The 26,584-nt window shown below is 39.3% G+C and overlaps 2 protein-coding genes across 2 annotated transcripts in view; one reads left to right on the forward strand and one right to left on the reverse strand.

Moving 5' to 3' along the window:
• LOC143279501 (putative tRNA(His) guanylyltransferase) overlaps nucleotides 1-7,364 on the forward strand; it is a 12,730-nt gene extending 5,366 nt beyond the window's left edge. The window contains exons 2-6 of the mRNA XM_076583549.1: nucleotides 1,585-1,761; nucleotides 2,291-2,460; nucleotides 3,754-3,842; nucleotides 4,941-5,048; nucleotides 5,989-7,364. Coding sequence (XP_076439664.1) covers nucleotides 1,585-1,761; nucleotides 2,291-2,460; nucleotides 3,754-3,842; nucleotides 4,941-5,048; nucleotides 5,989-6,147 — 703 coding nt within the window. The 3' untranslated portion in view covers nucleotides 6,148-7,364. The remainder of the gene's footprint in view (nucleotides 1-1,584; nucleotides 1,762-2,290; nucleotides 2,461-3,753; nucleotides 3,843-4,940; nucleotides 5,049-5,988) is intronic.
• Nucleotides 7,365-7,670: 306 nt separating this feature from the next.
• Nucleotides 7,671-26,584, reverse strand: part of LOC143277780 (exocyst complex component 6B-like) — a 47,877-nt gene continuing 28,963 nt past the window's right edge. Inside the window, exons 17-20 of the mRNA XM_076582685.1 lie at nucleotides 24,785-24,814; nucleotides 21,274-21,415; nucleotides 14,829-15,015; nucleotides 7,671-13,520 (exon numbers count right to left, since the gene is read on the reverse strand). Of these exons, the coding sequence (XP_076438800.1) occupies nucleotides 13,385-13,520; nucleotides 14,829-15,015; nucleotides 21,274-21,415; nucleotides 24,785-24,814 (495 nt within the window). The 3' untranslated portion in view covers nucleotides 7,671-13,384. The remainder of the gene's footprint in view (nucleotides 13,521-14,828; nucleotides 15,016-21,273; nucleotides 21,416-24,784; nucleotides 24,815-26,584) is intronic.

Consider the following 26,584-nt stretch of genomic DNA (forward strand, 5'->3'; position numbering starts at 1 on the left):
AGAGAACAACTTACAGACAGGCAGACGACACAGAGAGTCCGAAACAAACCAACAAAAATTTGTGTAAAACAGCAAAATTCCAACATGAAGAAATGGGATCCAACCATATGTGACCTCAGAGCAAGATGGTTGACACCTATAATTCTCACACGATGCCATGTCACGTCGAGCGAGTGAGAAACCGTGTAATAGAAGTTCTGGGAATAAAAATGCGCCATACAGCGGTCAGATACTGGCCGAACTGAAAAAAAAACATCCACATGTGGTGTCAGTGTGGGGCAATGATCACCAGTGCTTCACTGGGATGTGAAGGGAAGCTGCTGAACCCCCTTCTACCCCCGAAGAAAACAAAATCATGCTTTTAGTCAGACTGACGTCTCTCTAAGAAATGTGTGGATGTTTTAAGCGGTTAAAACCGGTTTTTAATTTTCTGTTCTTTGTATGAAAAACAACAACACTACTGTATAATTATCACTGTTATCTTCACAGTCATCATCATTAAGATCACAGTATTGTAATCATCAATAATATTGCAAGATGATGATGACGACGACGAATATGATTATGAATGACGATCAAACGGTTTAATTCGGATGCCGTGAGAGACATTTGGCGCTGCAGGAAGCAAGCTTTCTAATGGGCCCTACGTTTGCCCAACAGAAACAGGAATGGGTTGCCATAAACGGTCTGAGCAGGGCTGAGTTTGCTTTGTGTGCAACCCAGCCCTGACGTCCAGAAAAACGAGATCATTATCGATACTTATACGACGCCTACCCTCGGTCAGAGACCAAACTCCAAGTAATTTCCACATCAGGCCAGTTGGGTAAAGCGAGCTGATAGCCGCCTTAAGTGGCTCATCATTCGCCGTTTCCCTGTGTCACTCATTCAGACTTCAGTAACACCACATGCACACAAATATATTGAGTGTATATTCTTCTTTAGAAAATTTGCACATTTTGTTGCCGTGGTTTCTTTTGCGTGCGCTAAGTGCATGTGGAACACGCGGGGGCCTCGATATGTATCATCTCATCCGAATGACTGGCGTCCAGACCACCACTCAAGATCTTAGTGGAGGGGGAAACATCCTAACGAATGTGAAATCCCGTACCCTGAGATTTTCTCGCGGCTTCCTTGGCGGACATGTTTACACAAGGCCACCGCTTCACTGGTTTTCAACAACGCTGACAAACAACAGATGTGAAAAGGGTTTGCTCCGATAGTATCATCAGTATCAGTAACTCAAGGAGGCGTCACTGCGTTCGGACAAATCCATATTCGGTGCACCACATCTGCTAAGCAGCCGGACGCCTGACTAGCTCAGACAAAAGAGTGGTACTGACTTTTGGTGCTTCAGAACCTTGAACATCTCTCTCTATAGATATTATGAAATATTAAAAAAACAAACAAACAAAAACAAAAACAAAAAAAACAAACAAAAAAAATAAAATAAAAAAAAATCTAGAGATGATTCACCTAAAGAAGACTGCTTACGGTTTACCACTGGTCACGCACGTTCAGTTCACACATGTACATCAGACCCCAGGTCAGGTTAATCAACGCCCCTGGTTGTGCCCCCTGTCTCAGGTTCTGTGACGCCCACCACTACATGAAGCCCAACGACGAGCGGGGACTGAACCTCATGACCCGAGCAGCCCAGAACGTCATGGAGGAGTTCAAGGACATCCTCCTCAGCTACGGCCAGAGCGACGAGTACAGCTTCGTCTTCCACAAGAACACAAACCTCTTCAATAGACGAGGAAGGTAAAGTCCTAGAAACTCCCTCTTAGCACGTGCGAAGAGCAGTTAACTCTCCATAACCTGTCCCGAGCGATCTCTTCCAGTCCTCAGCATTTTTCTCATTCGTGTTGATTCCTCCACCACACCTCCCCCCCCCCCCGACCCCCTATTTCATTCATTGACCATTCTGTTATATCTATTTGTTTATATATTTCATTCCAACATTATAAGTAGTAAACTGATGACTTTTGAGTGAAAACACATCACTCACGTTCAGACAGAACTTATGTAACTATAAGCACTTTTTTGTGTGCCTTGAATGTTAGTGGACGTTTCGCTCTGTGTGTGTGTGTGTGTGTGTGTGTGTGTGTGTGTGTGTGTGTGTGTGTGTGTGTGTGAGAGAGAGAGAGAGAGAGAGAGAGAGAGAGAGAGTCTGTGTGTGTGTGTCTGTGTGTGTCTGTGTCTCTGTCTGTCTGAGTGAGCTCTGCATTAGTGTCAGGAACACGCACTGTAGAACCATTTCACCAGGGTACGTACTGAACGGGTGTTTCAGCAAGATCCTGACCAGCGTGGCCAGCCTGTTCTCCTCCTCCTTCACCCTGCTCTGGCCCCGCTTCTTCAGCACCCAGCACCTGCAGTCGGTGCCCGCCTTTGACGGCTGTGTCCTCCTCTACCCCTCCGACCTCAACCTCCAGGACTACCTCAGCTGGAGACAGGCTGACTGTAAGGAGTTTGCTTCATCAGGGTACACCGTTTCCTCGGTATCGACAAAGGGAAGTTAATTGAGCTGGCAAGCAGTTGTGATTGCTAGAACTCAGCTAACTGTTCATTTAGATTAATTTTACAAGGCAACTGGAATGACCCAGAAACTGCACTGACGTTTCAAAGAAATTTTTAATTGATGCAGATGAAGAATGGTTCAGTTTCTGCTCATAGTAGTGAAGCTTAGCAATCTTCTCCAGTGTACTGCTCTCTAAAACGTTCAGATACCGCGTGAAGCTACGCTGACAGTGGATGTCTTTTGAGCCTGACACATGACAAAACAAGTACATGAGGTGTACTCCAGGCCACAACAATACTTCAGTAGTTATTTGTATCTGTATTTCTTTTAAATCACAACAGATTTCTCTGTGTGAAATTCGGGCTGCTCTCCCCAGGGAGAGCGCGTCGCTACACTACAGCGCCACCCATTTTTTTGTATTTTTTCCTGCGTGCAGTTTTATTTGTTTTTCCTATCGCAGTGGATTTTTCTACAGAATTTTGCCAGAAAAAACCCTTTTGTTGCCGTGGGTTCTTTATCGTGCGCTAAGTGCATGCTGCACACGGGACATCGGTTTATCGTCTCATCCGAATGACTAGCGTCCAGACCACCACACAAGGTCTAGTGGAGGGGAGAAAATATAGGCGGCTGAGCCGTTATTCGAACCAGTGCGCTCAGATTCTCTCGCTTCCTAGGCGGACACGTTACCTCTAGGCCATCACTCCACTTTAGCTCCCTTTTTCAACAAAGCACTTGTCTGTGGCCATGACACGGGGCCTCATAAACAAGCTCTGTAATGTCTGTTTAATCCATCTGAATTCGAGTTATGCATTCCTGTGAATGATTGGTGTGCAAGCGCTTTGATTAGTATCTGCACAAGATGCACGGCTGTATAAACACATTCATTATTGTTATTATCATGAACAGGTCATATCAACAACCTGTACAATACGTGTTTCATTATGTTATTGTCATGAACAGGTCATATCAACAACCTGTACAACACGTGTTCCATTATTGTTATTATCATGAACAGGTCATATCAACAACCTGTACAACACGTGTTTCATTGTTGTTATTATCATGAACAGGTCATATCAACAACCTGTACAACACGTGTTTCAATATTGTTGTTATCATGAACAGGTCATATCAACAACCTGTACAACACGTGTTCCATTATTGTTATTATCATGAACAGGTCATATCAACAACCTGTACAATACGCATTTCATTATTGTTATTATCATGAACAGGTCATATCAACAACCTGTACAACACGTGTTTCTGGAAGCTGGTTCAAGAGAAGGGACTGTCACATACTCAAGCTCAGGAACGGCTGAAGGTATCTGTAAACGATGTTTCTCCATGTATTCCTTTCATTAATTGCTTTTGTAAAATGTCTTCATCATTTCATCTGTGTCTACACACAGATTTCATTCAAAATTATTCATTGACTGTTAAGTGGGAACAGTTCTTTTGCATTTGAAAGTTTAGTTTAAAAAAACCCAAACCATATCAAACGGCGATATCTCGAAGCAATGTTGATACAGGGCTACTTGTAGATTGATGTATATCAAGAAAAATATATTCATATCTGGACATCGTCATCATACTGGGGAAAAAAAGCTCTCTGCATTCGTGGACTGCAATATCCGTAGGCCTGGATTCTACTTGCACAAGCACATTTTAGCCCATCGTTTAGGCAGGCAACACATGATCTTCATGCAAGGGAAGTGTATGCAGGGTATGTTCATGTTTCCACAACCCACACAATACAACGCATGCATGGTGTCGCGCCCCGACCCTCCTGGGACGGGACCTACCTTCTCACACAGAAGGAATCAGGAACATGGAAAGTTAAAGTTTTATTTCGCAACAAACAATTGCAAATACAAACAAATGATAATAAAGAAAACTCCCAAACAATAAAAAAAAAATAAACTGTTACAAACTATGGCATACAACACTCATGCAATCAAAGCACACACACGCACGCGCGCACAAACATACTCCAACACATACACATGAACGCACACACACTTGGATCCCGATTGATGACTGTGATAACGAACGTCGATGGTGGATGTCTAAAGCTGGAACATAGGGAAAGAAGGGGAGGGGAAGGTTTCGGGAACTTGTATTTGTCCTTTCTCCCTGTCCTGGATGTTCATCTGGTTTTTATTTCCAGCTTTGTTTAAGTGAGCTTACTTGGGGAAAAAAGTCTGCAACACACAAGACGGTTCATTCAAGACATTTGTTTTTGAGGGAACTCCTAAAGACTTGGCTTTCTTAGCTGATTTGAGGTCGGATGAGGTCACCAGGGGGCGATGGGGGTCTTACTAAAGAGGGGAAAATTACAGATCCACATTCTTTATTTCACTGTCATATTTTCATATTTGGATTCGCAAATTGTCTGTAACTGAAGAGTTCTGTGTTTCAGGGAACAATGTCCAGCGATAAAAACGAGCTGCTGTTCTCCCACTTCAAGATCAACTACAACAATCTTCCCGAGCTGTACCGTAAAGGCACCATTCTCATCCGCAGCCAGGTAAGTTCTCACAGGTGACTTACTCCAAAATTCCAATAGCCGTATGCAGTTATCAAAATTAATTATTGTTCACAACGATGGACTCCTCTAATTGTGAGTTGGTTTCATCATCAAATTATTTTCAGTAATGTGCAAGCATAACGATGTGGTTGTGTTTCAGTGTAAAGATATAACTGTGTATAACAAGGCTTAAAAATAACCAATGGAAACAATTCAGGACTCTTCGGTCCTAAGCTCAGCCGTGTTTACAGGAAACAAACCACCACAGTACAGTACACGTGTGAATCTGAACATAAATGCCCTATCATCAGTCACACTTTCAAGTGTATAATGTTCTGATAATTTGTGACCGAGTGTGACGTGGTGTGGTCATGATGACATGCAGGCCACAACATCCTTCCTGTCCCAGCCACTTCACTTCGAACTGTCTTCCTGTTCACGCTTACATTACATCCACCCAGTGTCTTCGTTACACTGTCTTCATACTGCACGTTTACTCAGTGTTCCAGGATTCTTGCCTTTTAAAGGGATCACAGAGCATTTGACTGTGTCAATGTATCGCATTACATGTGTGTGTGTGTGTGTGTGTGTGTGTGTGTGTGGTTATCTTTTGTCACAACAGAGTGATTGCATTGCTGGACACAAAGGAGCTATTATAAAATGATAACTTCATCCAAATAAGAGAATGTAGTTCAAAGTAGGGGAATCCACATCGATTGTGAACGAATCAGCAATATTACACAGTGTACTGTCATGTAAAGACCTGATTAGTGCATAAAGTTTATGTGAAGGTCAGGAATCTGCTACTTTTTGTTTTTCTCTTCTTATAATAGCAGACGTGTTAAAGGATTTGTCCGCATGATCTGAAACTCTGAGGCTGAAACTGAAATGTAGAAGAGATAAAAATGGTTCACAAGAACGTGGCTGCACTGTGTGACAGGGCAGCAGTGTTCCGGACACACCGACAGGACGCGGGGTGACGTTGGTGGAGAACCACATGCACACGAAGGCCGGTCCCTCCATTCTGGTGCTTCATGGAGACTTCATCACCAAACAGTTCTGGGAACAGCACCCGGTGCTGCTGGGGCCCAGGAAATGACCCACTGCTGCGCTCTGAACATAGGGTTCTGTCGTGCACTGTGTGTTGGAATGAGTATGAAGAATGCAAATGAACGTTGTTGTTTCTCCTTCACAAGCAAAGATGAGCATAAGCTTCACACTGGGTGGGTCTGTAGATGACTAACAAATCCAGTCTGAGCTTTGGAGTGGCAGTGGCACCGAGGACAGGGGAATGAATGAATGTTTTACTGTATACAGGGCAAAAGCACCATCACTTTGGGGCCAGGAAATATGCCTGACTGTCACACTCTCACATTGTCTATTATTGTCTCTCGTAGTCTATTTGCACTGCATGTTGGTAATAGAGTATGAGAGAATGTGAATAAACGGGTTTTTTTTTTTATTGCATACAGGCCAAAGTCATCATCACTTTGGGGTCAGGAAATGACCGATTCATGCACTCCAACATTTCCATTATCATTTGCCACTGCATGATGGAGAGAGAAGGTATAAAGGAATATGCATGAATGAAAGTTTTGCTGTATACAGGCCATAGGCATTATTGCATTGGGACCAGAAAATGGCTGGCTGCTGCACTCTCACACAGCACAATCACTGCACACACAAGAGAGAATATAAAGGAGCACGAGTGAATGTTTTTTTTCTGAATACAGGCCATAGTTCATCATTATGTTGGGATACTGAGGGGGTGTGGGGGTGAGGGGTTGCTGATGATAGCATTTCACTGACAGAGGAATAAGAGAGAGAGGGAGAGAATAATCAGGCACATTGTGTGTGTGTGTGTGTGTGTAAGAAATTTTTATGTGCAATCCATAAAGGATTGAGAGCTTCACATGGAGAGGGATATCCATGCACAATCAGTATTTTTAATCAGGAGAGAGTGATGGGTGTGTTGTGTTTTCATAAGCAATCTGTGTTATAATGCAATAAATATACCAATACAAGCCTTCTGCTAAGTATTTTATACAAACGACTGCATGTGGAAAAGTGTCTTTGAATCAACTGCTGATGTGAGTGTGGCAAGTTTTCACTGCCACATGTTCTGTAACATGAACAAAAAAAGAGTTGCAATACTTGGCTTCAACTCATCTCTAGAGCAATTGGCCATAACTGTTGTGACACAAGAACATGTTACTATAGAACAGTGGATGATGAAAAGCCCTGACATGCAGGTTGTCTTTCATTTCTGGAAAAATATGGTTGTGTGTGTGCGTGCATATATGTATATGTGTATGTGGGTGTATTCTGTACTCAGGAGAAGGAAGAGAACAGATTTTTCCCCTCCTGCAGATTATATGAGGCAGAATGAGGCAAAAGATTGGATTAACTATAAAAAAAAAAAAAAAAAAAAAAAAAATCAAAGCCCCCTATTTTTTGGCAACATATAAAACCAAAAAGGAAAAAATAATGCCAAGCATGTTGTTCAGGTTGTTACACACTTAATATGTTCAGCATCATGGTACATCACACATTTACTGCATATCACAACAGCACTCACCTTCCACATTCATTTCCAATAAACATGCAAGCACTCTCACTGCACAGTGTTCCGAGCATTGTGTTTATTTTCTTGTCAGCGACGTGGTGTCATACTGATTGTACAGACACACCAAGCCTGCTATAGGACATTTCACATATTTTGGTAGTACAGCATACATGGACTGCTGGTGTGTGAACTAAGAAATGATGGCGATAACATAAGAGGCAACCTTGTGTTAATTAAACAATATGGATTTGTACATCTGGAAAAAAGAGAGTAAACAAGCGTGTGACCTTTCCTTCAAAAAAACCTTCCTATATAGTGGGAAGCCATTTGTAATACTACAGTCGCAGTGTTCTTTAATTGCTGAAGCTGCAATCCTGAACATAATATTAAAACCATGTTTATTTCAACAAACAAAACAATCCTGCACATGATATTAAAATCATGGTTACCTCAACAAACAAAAGCAGAAAAGGTTCCACAGAGAGTTAACAACAGATGAATGAAGATGACACCTGAACTGGGGTGGTGGCAGTACCTTGAGTAAGCTATGCATTCTGTTTAATTTGCATACGTTCTATCACAACCAGTTCAACTGTGCTTTCTTTGTTTGAATTGGATATATATCCATGGTCTCTGTAGACAAACAACCAAGACATTTTCTATAAACTGAGAGGGAAAAAAAACAACAAACCAACTAACAACTAAACCAATTTTCCAGTCACTGACCAACATCTGCAAGTTTCCCATGATCAAGTTTCCTTTCTTCTTTCTGTTGGGGAAAAAACAAGAAAAGACACTAAAAGCACAGCACTGAGAGTAAGGAATGACAAGTGTAAACACACCCCAGAACAGCCTGTCTGAAGCACACAGCTGGACTTCTGCCATCATTGCCCTCCAGAAGTTAACTGGCTGACAGGAAACTGACGTCTTTATTCATACATACAAATTACATTCAAATAAAGGATGATATATTTTCTTAGTATGAATAACACAAGAATTACATGTGTTGTTATACATTTTTATTCTGGCACATTCAAATCTTATTCAGCTCTCTTCAACAAACAAGGTGTTGTTTTAAATATAGACCATACTAGTGTTCCATACTACATACACATGTAACAGCTCTTGGCTGTCTACCATTTAAGTGTGCAGAAAGCAACTAATGAAGGATAAATATATTCAAAAACATTCTGTTAGGATGGGACTTGATGATTCAACATCCAATTCTGCCCTTCATCTCCACAGCCAAGAAAGCAACTTTACAGTGACAATTTACTGGAAAACCACCATAAATGGAGAAAAAAAAGAAAACCCTAAAAAAACAACAACAACAAACAACAAACCCAATTTATTGCCCAGCTAATATGGGCTCTGTAAATAAGTCTTGTAAAATTATACTGCAAAGGATACTGCCAAAATGAAGGAGCAAGAAATGCAGTCCATATATGAACTGCATATATGAATTCTAGATTACTTAATTAAGCTGACATGTTTTGTTTTTTTAAAATACATATATTTTTCTAAAAACATATTTTACAACTGATTTTTTTCTCCATCATGATGTTATAGATCATAGTTTTATTGTTATAAACTGTGAAGCAGGCAATACACTGCCACAAACTGTGGGCAAACGTCTACCCTGAGTGTGAAACTATGAACGCATGCATACGCAACAGTGATTCTTTTCTTCCTCTGCTCTCAGACCTCATTTCAAGTATGTCAGTTGTCCACACCAGGTGTACACCCTTTGATCTTACACTGACAACACACGGAACAGAAGACAAAACTTCGAGGACAGAAAAATAATGATGCAGGCATGTGATTTTCCCTCCCTCTTTTTCAGAAGTAGTCCCCAAACAAATGTGAGATAAGACTGTCACAAACTTCTGATATCTTGCTTCACATGTTACTGGCTCAAACGCAATGCAATACCAGTCATCACGTCATTGTGCTGCCCTCTTGCAGTATACTACATACAAATCAACATAAAGATAGAAAAACAGATACAGGAATCAAAGGCAAAACTTTCATGATACTGTCATTTTTGGGAGGTTATGGAAAATGATTTTGAATCGTAATCCCTTGATTCAGACTAACAAGACTTAACAGCTGTTCAATAGTCTGAAGAGGTGGTTGTGATCTGAAGATCATGATCATTTTCCACTTTTAGATCAAATACTGATAAATACAACTTCCACTGTATCTTGATGCTAACACTCACTGTGCTTGAACAAACTTCATTTTTACGCAAATATGTTCGAGGATAAAGAAAGAAAAAGCAAATTTTCAGAATCTGTTGTCACTCAATTTGAATCTAATAAGGGTAACATACTGTGAAAGCACTAGCTGAACCTGCCTAAAACATAACAGCAAAACACAGACAGACAGACAACAGGGGTGAGTACGTGGGCATTACACAACTCATTTGTCACAGGTGACCCAACAGGTAACTCAGGATAAATATGCAAACAAAAACAGTTAATAAAATATCACAGCTGATACAAACATAATGGATCTGTTTACACATTACAGGCTATAAAAAAAAAATCTATACAAAGCACTGTGACAGTGCCTTTCCCCTGGAACTCACCTCTTCTTCATCAAGCTCCAAGCTTGCTCTCTAACCTGGCTTTCACATAAAAACCAAGATGACTAGTTCAACATACATAATACATCATGAAAAAAAACACCCCAAACAATCCCCGACTCTGCAAAAAAAACAAAAAAAACCCCCAAACCCCCCTCAAAAAACAAAACAAAAAACAACAACAACAACAACAAAACAACAACAAAAGGTGGGGTTGGGATAGAGGGCAAGGGTCATTGGGGTGAGTGGATGTGGAGGAGGGGGCGGGGGCGGCGGGTTTGCAAAAACTGAACAGAGCATCCACACAGCTTTCAGCCACTTCCCAATGCTGACAAGGTGTGCTCGCTTGCCACAAGCCAACATTCTATGGAATGGGAAACGCAAATCATGCAGGAAACAATGAGATGTGCTGCACTCAGCAATACAGGCAGGTATAGGGTGAAATGAGCAGGAGATGAATTGACAGGAACCCTCTCCCTGTTTACCTTTCCTCAGCTGATTTTCATTTCCATTTGATCAGCTACCACATTATCAGTTTGCTCTCTAGACTGTGCCTCTCATCAATAGTTCCTAAGGGGATGAAGCAGGTACAGTGCGAGACATCTAATGTCAATTATCTGTTCATGTATTTTTGTTTTCTTAACAAGAGCAGCATCTCCCCAAATAGACACATTTCTTGTTTTCACCACTGCTCTCATTTTAGTTGGTGATAATGAAGTCTTCATAATGTACTAGTTATCACACTGACAAGGGTCAGACCATCACCAGCCGCAGTCAAAACTGCTGCGTCTGTGACATGCATTCCTAACCGAACGCGAGTGCTTTCCATGTCTGACAGACTGAACTGCTCCCTTACCATCATCATCACACTCCTCTCAAACAAAATGTACATGCTTGGAAATGCACTGGCAGCACTTTAATGCTCTGTGACAGATTTCTACAGATTCATAGGATCAGCCATATACTTCTTGCACTCTTGCCATTTTCACTGACTGAAAATCTTAGCTGCCTATTTAGCTTTTTAAAATTCAAAATTTAAGTTACCTATTTTGACTTTTTGAAAGTCTTTGCTACCCACACTAGCTTTTCTAAATGGAAAATCTTCTCTTCCCATTTAGCTTTATGAAACAGAAAGTCTTAGCTTCTCATCTAAGTTATGGAAATGAATAATCAGCTGAATTATTTCCAGAATTACACAACTGGCAATCTATTTTATGTGGACAGATGAAACACATGTGGCATATAATCCATAATGCAGACAGGGCAGATCAAATGCAAAGTATATTTATTATGAGGAATTCACTTGCAGGCTGTTTATCCATGCTGTGTAAAGAAAACTCCAGTCTGTCACACTGCCAACTTAAATGCTTCTGACTTGGCAAGATCCAAATCTTGTACATGTACAACCTACAGGCTGGTAAACTTACATCAAAAACAGTTTTGTTATTATGATTTCTGTTTTTTGTAAATCTTTTTTATTTTATTTATTCATCGATAATTTCACCTTGTGCTTGTGTTTTGTTTTCTCCAGATTAATCTATATAAACCCTATCTAGCATGAAATGTAATATGGGCTCAAAAAGGGGCAATACTCAATCAAAATATTCCCTTTGCATAGCTAGGACACTCTTATGTGTGGGCATAATACATAAAATCTTATTTTATCATTTTTTCTAAAATGTGAACATACTACATGAGAACTTCAATTTCTTATAAAAAAGAAAAAAAGAAAAAAAAAGAGGGGTGGGGGGTGGGGGTGGGGGGCATGATCAGAAGCTTGCATGAAACAGGCATACCTCACAAGCTGTATTTTTACTGAGTCTGAAATGATAATCTGTTCTGTATGTCAGACAGCATGAAAGAAAGGACATGTATCTCCCTCATGCCTTCAGTGGATCTCTACAACATCAATACGAAATGTCAACAGCAACGACTGCTAAAATAACGGGCATGTAATTTTGTATGCATGTTCACACACACTGACACACACACACACAAAGTCAGTTTATGCACTGCCTTCTCTGAAAGTGAACCCAATATTTCATATCAATATAGCTGATGCCACAGATAGTGTTGCATCAATCTGTCTCTCTTCAGTCCCCCAGGAAAAGATTTGTTGACCGGGTGTTCAGCATATGAAGGGCAATGGCATGCTGGGTTTTGTGATAAAAATGATTCCTCCACAGACAAATCTCAAAGTCTGCAAACTCCTCCCTGGCTTTTGGATCATCAACCAACTACTCATTAACCCCACCTTAAGTTCTTTGTTGTGCATGCACATGCGTATGTGTGTCAGTGTGTGTGCATGCATGCATGATAGTGTCTGCGCATACGTGTGTGTGAGTGTGTGTGTGTGTGTGTGTCTGTACACGTGTGTGTGTGCATGCATGAGTACATGTGTATACTATGCTGTGTGTGTGTATGTTGTATATGTTTTGTGTCTGTATGCAAGCAGGCACCAATTCTCTCTCTCCGTGCATTAGATTTTCACTTTGACATGGCCCATTCTCATTCCTGCTTCTACAGACATGATTTCATTAAAATTATGATTAACAATTAAGTGAAATGCATACTCATCTATACACACAAAATATACCTCCACTTATCTTCATTCACTTACACAAAACAAACTGTGCAAACTGCACACACATACACATACACACACAGACAAACAACACATTCATACAAATACACACGCATACAGTGCTAAACACAGTCAATCATCAAAATTTGCACCATCAGTGTTTCATGAAAGTGCTGACAACTACAAAGGCTAGCTTTCAAAGCCAGCCAGGGAATCTCAAAAGGTTTCAGTTCCACTGTGCACTTTTCAGAAGCTTCCATGCATTTGCAGTGTATATAAAAAAAAAAAAAATTAAAAAAAGGATCAGCAGTGAACTGAGTTTAAACAATATCAGGGCACAAACGCGTCACAAAACATTATTTCTCTCCCTTGATGACCACCAGGGTCCACTCTCACACAAACACACACGCACAGCTCACAAGCTGTGGCAGGCAGACTGTGGGATGAACAAGCCGCTCATATCACCGCGTAAAGCATCATCACATCAACTGCCCTCTCTTTGTGTCGGCGCATGGACTGCATGCGCTTTTACCCTTCACGTTTTCTCCTCCCCTCTCAGGGAAGGGGATGGATGTCTGTGTCTTTCAAACGTCTGTCTCTCAGCCCTGGGGGGTGTTGCTGGTCTCCAGAGCTCGCAGCTGTTTGAGCACTGTGTCCACTAGTTTCTTCTTGTCCCGCTCGTTCTTCTTCAGCGAGGCAAACAGGTTGTTCTTCTTTTTGTCTGCGTTGTTCAGCCTGCACACAGCACAACATATAACACCGTTGTCACCACACACCATGTGTCCCAGCTGACTGAGCTGTGAAAACTGTGGTAATTTCAAGCATTACACTGAACATCACATTGCACTTTTTTCCTCTCTGAGGGGCAGGTAATGGGGTGGGAAGGGGGAGACGGAGGGTCAAAGATCATGGTCAGTAAAATCCTTCAGACTAAGAGAGATGAAATTCATGGACAATAAGAGAAAAGAGAACTTTTCTGTAAAACCTAGCTGTGAAATGTAGGTGCAGATATAGAAATAAAGCCTGGGGAGAGGTAAAGTGTGGGAGTGGGTGAGGTATAAACCAGGACTCAACCCTCAAAACAACAAAACCTTCACCAAACCAAGACCCAATCCCTGAACAACTTGACTAAAAGGACGCAAGCCAACAGTTCTTTAATGATTTTAAACTCACTCAACCACCAAAACAGAATGAAGAGAATACCAATAAACACACATGCCTATCTGCAAAAAAGAATAGGAGCATAATTCTGCACCACAGCAGTCAAGGTAACCAATATATGCACAATACAATGAAATACACCTTTTAATAACTCAAGCACATACTGCCAATGCCTCAGTTCTTTTGTGTTCATGGTCTGCAACTCCCACGTTCATTTCTATATGTATGGGTGGCACTGTAGTGTAGCGATGCGCTCTCCCTGGGGAGAGCAGCCCGAATTTCACTCAGAGAAATCTGTTGTGATAAAAAAAAGAAATACAAATACAAATTTACATGAATGACTTTTTACCCCCCATGTACGCAGCTACACTCCATTTTCAGGGGAGGTAAATGCATCAAGTGAATTCAAACACCTTCAAAGCGACGGGTGCAATAGCCGAGTGGTTAAAGCGTTGGACTGTCAATCTGAGGGTCCCGGGTTCGAATCACGGTGACGGCGCCTGGTGGGTAAAGGGTGGAAATTTTTCCGATCTCCCAGGTCAACATATGTGCAGACCTGCTAGTGCCTGAACCCCCTTCGTGTGTATATGCAAGCAGAAGATCAAATACGCATGTTAAAGATCCTGTAATCCATGTCAGCGTTCGGTGGGTTATGGAAACAAGAACATACCCAGCATGCACACCCCCAAAAACGGAGTATGGCTGCCTACATGGCGGGGTAAAAACGGTCATACATGTAAAAGCCCACTCGTGTGCATACGAGTGAACGTGGGAGTTGCAGCCCACGAACGCAGAAGAAGAAGAAGAAGAAGAAACACCTTCAAAGTGAAACGGCCCAGGACTTACTTTCCCAGGAGAGTGATGGCGATGTGTTGTACTTACTTTTCCAGGAGGCTGATGGCGATGTGTCTCTGCACCCTCAGGTAGCGAGCCTGCTGCTTGCCGAAGTCAGCCAGGTAGACGGACCAGTCCCAGTTGATGAACAGGTCCATCAGCTGTCGCAGGTCAGAGAATGCCAGCTGCAAGGTGCCGTCATTGGAGCCCGGCACAAACTCCGAGTTAGCAAACTCTGCAACACACAGGCCCCTTGGTCAGGTCATTCAGTGCTAACAATGTCTGTGTATATGTGTACCAGGAATAACAGTCTGGATTTCTTGTTGCTGGTCCTTTACCGTTCATCATGTCAAGCAAACAGCAATTCTGATTTGCTTTGACAAAGGTAAGTGACAGGTATCTAATTTCAGTTTCAGTTTCAAGGTGGCGTCAAAGGGATCTGACTGATCCATACACACTACATCAATCAAAAACAAAAATCAAACCCACCAAAACACAAAAAAAAAAAAAACAAAACAAACAAGAAACACACAAATCAAAACAACAACACAACAAAAAAAACACACACACACAATCACACACAGAAACAAAACAAAAACAAACAACACAAATACAAACACAAACAAAAAAAACTAATCAACACAAAAGAAACACAAATACACACATCAACCCAAAAAAAAAAGAAACAAAAACACACAAAACAACAACAAAAAGCAAAAAAAATCACAGCCAACACAAAAACCCCCCCCAACAACACAAGGGAACAAAAAAAAGAAAAATCAACAAACAACACAAAACACACAATCAAACACACAAAACAAAAACACACAAAAAAGACACAAAACACACAACAACACAAACAAAATCAACAAAAAAAACAATCAAAAAAACAAAAAAAAAAACAAACACACAAACAAAGCACAACAAAAGCACATAAAATATTTAATAGTATTTTCGTTGATAATATATATTTATTTATTTAACAATAAAACACAAAATCAACACAACATCACACACAACACAAAACAAATCAACAAACATCAACACAACCAAACACAAATAACAAACACAGCAAGCAAAAACAAAAACACACCACAAACCACAAAAACAAACAACACAATCCAAAAACAAGAGCACACAACAAAAAAAAACAAAAAACAACACCCACAAAAAAACAAAACAACAACCAAAGTCAACACCCCCCAATCAATCACAAATTCAAAAAAAAACACAACCCACACCCCACAACACAACTCAAATCCCACCCACAACAACCCTCCAAAAAACACAACCCACATCCCAAAAACCATACCACACACAAACACCCATCCACAAATTCACACAAACATCATCAAAAACACCCCCACCAAACCCACAAACAAATCAATACAGCAACAAACAAAACAACCCACAACAACAAACATCAACCACACATCACAAAATCAACAACACAAAACACGCATACAAACAAAAGCACATCACAACAAACAACAACACCAAATCAAAAGGCCACAAACTCAAAAAAAAAAAAAACAACAAAAACAAAATCAAAACACACACGTCCCAACCAAACCCAAAACAAATAAAACACCAACCCCCCAAAAAACAATCCAACACACCCAAACAAGCACCACAAAAAGCAAACAATCAACCACACACCAACACACGGGATAACAAGACACCCACACACCCAACAAACCACACAAACACAAACCCCCAACAAAATCCACACCAACCCATACACATACACCCCCAGCACAACAACACACACACAACAACACACAACACCCCACCAGACAACAACACCACACACACACTCATACAACCAGACAAAAGCAACAATAAAACAAAATCAAACATCAACAACACTCAAACAAACAATCAAAACACCCGAACCACACAACAAAAACAAACACCAAACACACAAAAAACACAAACCAACAATCAGACAACAAAACACACACAAACAACAACAACAACAACACAAAAATAATTCACAACAACACAGAATGAGGGCACCCAACAACACACAAAGAGCCAACCACAAAACAAAAAAACACCCAAAACAAAACACAAACCAGGAGAATCAACACAAACACAACAACAAGCAACAAAGACATCAGGCACATAACAAAAATCAAAATCATCAAAAAATCAAACAAACACCACAAACAAACACCACACATACAATCCAAAACAAACACACAAAAAACATCACACACAGATAACAAACAATCATACAACACAAACACAAAAACAAAAAAACCAACAACAACACATCCAAAATAAAAAAAATCATCACAAAAAACACACAAAACACAACAACAACACAGCAACATCCCACACAACATCAAGCACCACACAACCCCCACCCCACAGATCACACACAAAACCCCCCACCACGCACCCCCCCACAATGCCCCACCAACAACAAAAACCATCACCCCAACATCCCCAAACATCCACAACAAACAAAACCAAACAACCAAAGACAAGCAAAAACCAACGCACATCACAAAATCACAACACACAACAACAACAAAACACACACAAAACACCAAAACAAAAACCAAGCACAAAGCAAACAACAATCACACACCAACAAAAATCACACAACCAGCCAATCAAAAATCAATAACACAACAACAACCAAAAAAAAAAAAGCAAAAAGGACACAAAATCAACAAAAAACCCACACAAGAAACACCAACAACCAAAAAAAAAAACACAAACAACACCAAAATCAAACACAACACAAATGAAAAAAAATCCATCAAACAACAACGAACACAAAAAAAACACAACAACACACAAAACAAACATCACCCAAACATCAAAACAACAAACATAACAATAATAGGGAACATCACACAAAAAAATCCAACACAACAACATCATCAACATCAAAAAACAGCAAAAACCAAAAACCAACAAAAACAAAAACAAAAAACAAAACAAACACAAAAAACAACGCAAAACACAAAATACAAAAAAACAACAAAAAAACCACATCAAACAAAAAATCCAATCAGGCAAAAATCAAACAACACACACACAGCAAACAACACAAATCACACAAACAACAAGCAACAAAAATCAAAAAAAAATCAACAAAATAACAAAAAAAAAAGTCACATAAACACAACCAAAATCATCAAAACAACAAAACAAACAAAAAACAAACACAAACATCAAACAACACACTAACATCAACACAAATAAGACAAAAATCAAACCGAAACACACCCAACACAATCAAACAACAAAAACACAACCAAAAAACAATCCCAATCACAACACCACACACACAACAACAAAACAAAACACAAAAGAACAAACAAAAATGTCACACAAAAAACATCACAAAAAAGCAAAAAAACAACATCACATCACAACCAAAAACATCAAAACAAATCAAATCACAACAACCAAAACAAAAATCACACAAAACACAAAAAAAAAAATCCCAAAAATCACAAAAAAACACACCAAACAAACCAAACAAAGAACAACACATCACAAAACAACAACAAAACAAACAACAAAAACAAAAAAAAACAACAACAAAAAACAAACAACACAACACACCAATCAACAGAACAACTCAACATCAAAAGGATCAAAAAAACCGAGATCAAAAAACAAACTCACAACAAAACAAACAACAAAATCAAGGCACATCAAAAATCCAAAAGCAAAACAACACAGGAAACAACAAAAAACAAAAAAGCAATCAAACAACAAAACACACGAATAAAAAGGCAAGACACCAACAGCACAACATCAAACAAACAAACAAAACACAATCAACAGGACAATAGCACAACACAATCACAAAAAAAAAACAAACAGCAAAACCAACAAACAAGACACAATCAAAAATCAACACCAAAAACACAAAAATCAAAACAATCCGCAAAACATCACAAACAACAACCACAAAAAAAAAAAAGAATCAAAAACAATCAAAACACAATCACATACACAACAAAATCAAACAAAAAACAAACAAAAAACACAGGCAACAAATCAGCAAACATCATAAAACACAAAAACAAAAAAACAAACCATCAACAACCGGCACACACAACAATCACAAACACCAAAACACAAAAAAAAAAAACATCAAAAATCACTAAAAAAGTAAACAAACAGGCACACAAAAACAAACGCCAAAATCAACAATCAAAAAACAGGGGGACAAACAAAACACATCAAAACACAATAACAAAACCCAAACACAAAACACAAAACTCAGAAAAAAAAAAAAACAAACACCAATCAAAGCATCAAAAACAAAACAACACAAATCAACAAAAAACAAAAACACAAAAAACAACCAACACGAAAAAAAAAATTAAAAAAAACACAAAAAATCACAAAAACAACAAAAAACACAACAACACAACACACACAAAATCAACAACAGATCAACACAAAAAAAACCACAAACACACAGAAAAAAACAACAAAACAAACAACAAAATACACACAAAAACCAAACCAAAGCAATCATCAAACAACAACACACAAAAACAACAAAAACAACATCAACAACAAAAAACAACAAACAACACAAACACAAGCAAAACACAAACAAAAACAATCAAAAATCACAAGCAAGAAACAAAACACACATACAACAACACAAACACACACAACACAACACACACAACACACCCAAAAAAACAAATCAAAGAAACAAAACAAAAAAAACACACAACAAAAATCAATCAACAAAAACAACATCAAACATCACAAAAATCAACACAACAAAAACAAACACAACACACAAAACAACAAAAGTACAAAAAAAAGGACAATCAAACACAATCAAAATAAAAAGACAGACATAAACAAAAACGAAAGGACACACGGAACAAAAAAGACCAAAAAAAACACCAAAACAACATCACAAATCACAAAAAGTCAGAAACAAACACGCACAGAACACAAACAAACAAACTAAACAACCAACAACAAACAAAAACAGACACAAAATAAAAAACGAAACCCCGATCCCAGACCCACCCCCAATCACAACCCCACCACACAACCTCAAACACCAAGCACAAACCAATTCTCCCCCACACACAAAACATCAAACATACAAAACAACAATCAAACGCACATAAAAATCACAAAAGGACAATCAAAACAAACAGATCACATCATCACAACATTCAAGCCAACAAACCCACCAACCGACAGAACCCCCCACAGGTGGGCAACAACAGCGGGCGGGCGGGGGGGGGGGGACAACACCACCACCCACCCCAAAATCAAACAACACACAACAACAACCACCACAGCAACAACGCACCCACAACACAGACAGACAAGACACCAAACACACAGCAAAAAAAACCAACACAAAAACAAACACAACAAAAACACCACACCCAAAGCAACCACAAACAGCAAACACATCACGCAAATAAGCAACACCGGACAAAATCAAACAACATCAAAACAAAAGTCAACAAAAAACAACACCAACATGCAAAACAAACACAAACACACAATCCGAGCGCAATCAACAAACACCAACAGACAGCAAAACGCCCTCCCATCCCAACCCAAGCAAACCAAAACAAAACAATCAATCACAATCACAATCACAGCTACGCACACCCCACCCAACGCAACGATCGAATAAACACACCCAACACAAAAAAAAGGGCAGCACACACAACACAAAAAAAACAAATCAATCCCAGCACCCAAAACCCAAAAACAAAAAACAACACACCCACCACGATACCAAACCACAAACACACCAACCATCACACAACAAGGAATCAAAACCCCAACAACAACCACAAAAAAACACAGCCACACACAACCAAAAAACACACACTCAACACAAACCAAAACACAACCACACACAGACAGACACAAAACATCTTTGGATGAGACAATAAACTCAGGTCCCGTGTGCAGCATGCGCATAAAAGAATGCATGGCAACAAAAGAGTTGTCCCTGGCAAAATCTTGTAGAAAAAAAAATCTAATTTGAAAGGAAAAACAAATACAATTGCAGGCAGAAAAAAAGGTGGGTCTTACACTGTAGCGACATGTTCTCTCTGGGTGAAAACCACCCGGATTTCAAATAGAAAATTTTGTTTTGACAAAAGAGTAATACAATACAATACAATATAATACAATACAATACAATACAATTTCATGTTGACAAGGGTCCCAGATTTCACACAGAGATGTCTGTTGTGTCAGGAGTAATACAACACATTACATTACATTACAATACAATACAATACAATACAAGAGTAATACAAAAAAATATGTTGGCAAAGGTCCTGGATTTCACACAGAGAAGTCTATTGTGACAAGAGTAATACAATACAATAAAATACAATACTATATCATGCTGGCAAGGGTCCAGGATAACAATACAATATGTTGACAAGGGACAGGATGGCCTAGAGTGGGCACAGTTGGGAGGTTGGGTGGGTGGGAGAGGGACCAAACTCACGTTCACACTCCATGATGTCCAGGTTGAACTGCTGCAGGGCCCCCATGGACAGCTGTCGGATCTCGTTGTCCAGCAGGAACCCCATCAGGCGTGACGCGATGTGCTGGCACGCCGACATGCACGCCGTTTTCGCCACCTTCTCCTGGTGACACAACCACAACCACACAGTGCTAAAGAAACCACCACCACCACCCTCATTCTGTGAAGGATGATGAACATGAAATCTTAATGTATCACTTTTGGCGTGAAATGTATCTCATAAAGACCTTAAATCACAAAGTTTAAGCAAAAACCACCCTCGTTCTGCAGAGTATGACAAGCATGAAAGCTTAAAGCATCACTTTGGGTATAAAATATGTGTATATGTTATAAAAACCTTGTTTAAATCAAAAGGTTGAAACAACAACCACCCTCATTGTGCAAAGGGTGACAAGCATGAATCCTTAAGGCATTACTTCTCACACAAAATATGTGTCATGAAAACCTAAATCACAAGGCTGAAACACAATCACTATCATTTCGTAAAGGATGACACCCCCCAACCCCTCACCCTCAAAAAAAGTAATACTTTTGGCATGCCAAAAAATGTAACAGAAAACCAAAAGCACTGCAGTTACATGGACTTATAGTTGTAACTGCTCAGTTTCCTAACAACAGAACCACTTTTCGCTCAGAGAGTGTGTCATGAAAAACCTAAAGCACTGCTTTTTCATCAAATATTTTGTTTTAACTGCTTAGTTTCCTAACAACAGCACCACTTTTGGCACAAAAAAACATGTCATAAAATCCTAAAGCATTGCATTTGTACCAAATATTTGATGTTACTGTTTAGTTTCCTGACGACAACAATGGAAAATGTTTTTTTTTTTTTTCTCCAATCTCTTAAGTTATCATAAATAGAATTATTTCCATTAGATCAAATCAGAAACTATTTTCTGTCAGATTATCCATTGATTATAGTGATGTAACAAAGTTAAAAGAAAGGTTAAAGTGGCTTAACTGCATATCACAAAATATGCTGCTAATGACGTACAGTATATATAGTAAGACATGCACATGTGATTTTGTTCTAGAGAAAAATTGTTCCAGAGCAATTTGTGACTATTACTTTATATATATATGTGCGTCTGCATATATGAACATGCAGGTATTCATTTAAGTATGCACATGTCCATGATTGCAAGTATGCATGCCTGTGTATGTGTAAGAATGTGAATCAAACAAGCTTGTCGTTATTTTTAATTGTTCACCACTATATATAAAAGGACTATAACATGAGTATCAAAGCAAAGAGAAAAGAAAGAACACCTGTGTTCATGAAGACAACTCATGTTCAGACCATATTTTCAGAAAGAAGCCTAGATTTATCATTACAAATTAATCATTATCTTGTATTGACATTTGTGACAATAATATATATACATATATTTTACTTATGTCAGTGTAGGCAAGATATGTTTTCTTATGTTTGTAGGTTAGGATTAATTTTTAAAGATATATTTAAAAATGAGAACTACAAAGGGAATCTAAGACAACTGATAACTTTAATAAGTCATTCAACTTAACAGCAAACAAAATCTTTCAATAATTAACAGCATCACAGGTTTTACACAATAATCTCAAAAGTAATTTTGAATGGAATTTGCTATTTTCAAGTACACAAAAGAAGCTAAAAAAAAAAGGGTGTTAAAAGCTGGACAATATCTATCAGCGTCATCTAGTCTTGATCACAATAAATGACAAGTAGCAAACTCAATTCAGCATAAACAAACGATTTTCATCTATGCTGAGCAAAAGTGCATGCATTTGTTATAAATTGTGTTTGTTATAGATGATGCTCATGGGAACACAGACCAACACATATACACACATTAATTTTCGATGTTTAACTGTTGTTCAGAATAAAAAGCTATCACTAATACTGAATTCAAAGGCTTGTTAAATTTGTAGCAGCTTTTCATCTTATTGATCAAATCAGAAGAACTTATATTAAGTTAACTGAACACGTTCTGATAATGATAATGTAAATTTGGCTGCTACATTTACTTAATCAGTTAATGTCAAGTCATGGCACATGCCATTTACAGCCAGAAGTTTCACTACTCATACACGACAACATTTAAATTCTTAATTTGGTATTGAATAACAACACAAGTATCAATATATTGGAGGAGGCAAGCCAAGCATGCGTGTGATATAGCAGTTATCAAGTTTCAGAGATTTTTAAAATATTCTTATCATGACTGATAATCAAAAAACAAAAATTTAGCCACATGCTAGCAAACAAAATATTCCAGCATAACATGTTATCTAAAAAAAAAAATCTACTTGGCTGAATATCTAAAGCCACAAACACTGCCGTTAGAAAACCCTGAATAGCTTCACTGTTTTTTATGCTGATGACAGACATCTAATTACCATGACTGTAAGACTTGGCATTTTGTACTGATTACAGGATCCTTGTACTGATCACACGTACAAGAAAGTAAACAGAGGGAAAGAAATGAAAGGGAGTCTGTCGACGGGGGAAAAAAATCCATTGGCAAATATAAAATGAGTCACAAACAGTGCGAGAAACGGCAGACTTTTGAAAGTTGCATGAGAAAATGAATCGTTTGTAAAGAATGGAATAAGATCTTTAAATGATAGAAGTAAAAGACTTATTACAACAAACATATCATATTCTGATCATTAGAAAAAAATCAACAAAGAGCAACAAACTTATTTAAAAAAGAAAAGCTAGCAAAACTGTATGGTCAAAGAAACAAATTAACAGCAATAAAAACACTACACATTTCAATTTAGTGCAGTGTCTGTATTCCTTTACTGTCACTATCTTTTCAAGGAGATACAGCAATAAACGTACAGCACAGAATAATAATCATATACAAGTTAGTTTTTCTTTCCAGTCGCATTGTCTTCAAGAAACAAACGATATGTTATCCTTTCAAGACCTTGGAGCAAAGAACCCCGTTCCGACTGCCATCACACCATTTAACGCAGACCCATCATGCTTCACAGGGAAACTCATCATGCCACTGAGCAAAACTGAACTGTGTGATGAGAGCGGAGCAAACCGAAAAAAAAAAAAAAAAAGTCCAGATCAAGAATCATGCTGCACTGATTCATGCTTGCTTCAGCAGCACACAGATCATTCCCAACACCCTAGTCAGGGCACAGAAACCCACACAGGGCCCCGCTGCAAACTGGGAAATGTCTAGATCATTTCTCATGCTGCACTGGAGGTTCTGTGGAAGTGAGGGTGGGGTCATGCTTGTTTTGACAGCATGTGGCAAGACCCTGGTTTGGGGTAGAGAAACCCTCACAGGGCCCCATGCTACTGCTGCTACTCATGCTTGCAGTGGAAATAATAATAATATCTAAATGGCAAGTTTTCTTTGAAAAGGAGGACGAGGAGTAGTGTCAAGCGAGCTGTGGGAGGGTGAGCGGACATGGAGGGGGGCGGAGGGGGGGTCAGGGTGGGGCAGCATGGACCTGACACAAGCCTTACAATGTATCCTGTACAGTCCTGATGGAACACCTGCCAACACACAACACTCACAGCCTGTACACACCTGACTAAATGCCCCCTGCCCATCCTCCCCACTCCCCCCCTCTCCCACATGCTGCCCCCACCCATAACACACACCATGTTCTCACAGCACACTTCGACTGCCTGTTGGCAGAGTCCGTATCGGCAATCCTCCAGAGCTCAAACACAATACACATACATAATACACAAAGATAAGATATAATACAGCTTGTAGATTTCCCATCAGAACTCCTCAGTGCTCATACACAATATACATACATAATACACATACACAATATATAATACAGCTTGTTGAGTTCTCAATCAGAACTTCTCAATGCTCAAACACAATAAGCCCATATGATGCAGCCTGCAGCAGTCTTCATCAGCCCTCTTTAGTGCTCATACACAATACACACCTGTGATTTCTCTAACAACCTTTACTTTCATTACAATTGACAAAATTACTTTTTTCAGAGCAGAAAGCAAGCCAAGGCAGCAAATGAACTAAAAACAACAAAATCATACATGAAAAAGGGAATGTAGGGAGGGCAGGTATGGGGTTAGGTGGGGTGGGGTGGGAGAATCAGATTTGAAAAATACTTTGTGAAAAATCAACAACAAAAAACAACACAGAAACATACACGCGAGCGCCCACACACACACACACACACAAAGTATACAAGGATAAAACAAAACAAAAAAAGTATACAAGGATATCTTTGTGAATGGAGAACTTCAGGAAGAAAGTGAACACAAGTGCATACATAAATCACTTGAGAAACACTAGTGTATACTGAATCATAACAGAATATAACCCAGGAAACAACTATCTTTATATTACATTAAATTACATTAAACTGTATGATATCACATTATATCATATCATATTAGATGAAACTCATGTGAAATTACACTTCCAGCAAAAACAACACATCATTTAGTCTCACAGATGGGAATGAAAAATGTTGAAAATTTGTTTAAAAAACAACAACAAAAAAACAAAAAAAAAACACCCAAAAAATCTGGTGTCTGAGGGCTGCTATACACCCTCTGCTGGAAGCCGGGAAAGCTGGAGGAAGGCGTGTATGGGTGGCTGAGATGGGGGGTGGGGCAGAACAGGGAGGGAAAGAAAGAATCTCATAGTGAAAACGATTTTCACCGCAAGAAAATGTCCTTTTTCTGCTCTTCATTGTCAAGCTATTTTTCTTAGATAAAAATCACAATCCACCCCCCACCCCACCAAATGGAATCAAAGTGAGTTGTCCAATGTGTGCGATGACACTGAGAGGCAGTCAGAACAATGAAGATGTCAGACATGGTGCAGGTGTCTGTTTAGCTGAGCAGCTGGAGGTCACACACATGACAACACTGTGCTTTAAAGGCTGGAAACTGCTGAAGGGTGTGAAAACACTGCAGGCACAGGGAGGGCATGACGAACAATCGTTTGGTGTGTGGACTGGACAAGGGGTGAGGGTGAGTGGAGGTACAAAGGATGGGGTTGGGCAGGAATGCCATGATCTCAAATACTTTGTGGCACACTGCTGAAAGACAACTGGTATAGTACGTTCTCAACAGTTCATACTCAAATATGAACTCTTTTTTTTTTTTTTTGTCAGGTAAAAGTAAAGGCACGGGGAAGAGTCAGGACAGGTCAGCAACACAGCCAGTAACTTACACTTCTTAGCCCCTGAAAACAATCCACAGTTCTCTCTGCGAGTTAATATCACAACACAAGATGACAAAACTTCCTTGTCATAAGTTACAGTAAAAACAAAA

Source organism: Babylonia areolata, chromosome 2 (assembly GCF_041734735.1).
Source record: "Babylonia areolata isolate BAREFJ2019XMU chromosome 2, ASM4173473v1, whole genome shotgun sequence".
Classification (NCBI taxonomy): Eukaryota; Metazoa; Mollusca; class Gastropoda; order Neogastropoda; family Buccinidae; genus Babylonia; species Babylonia areolata.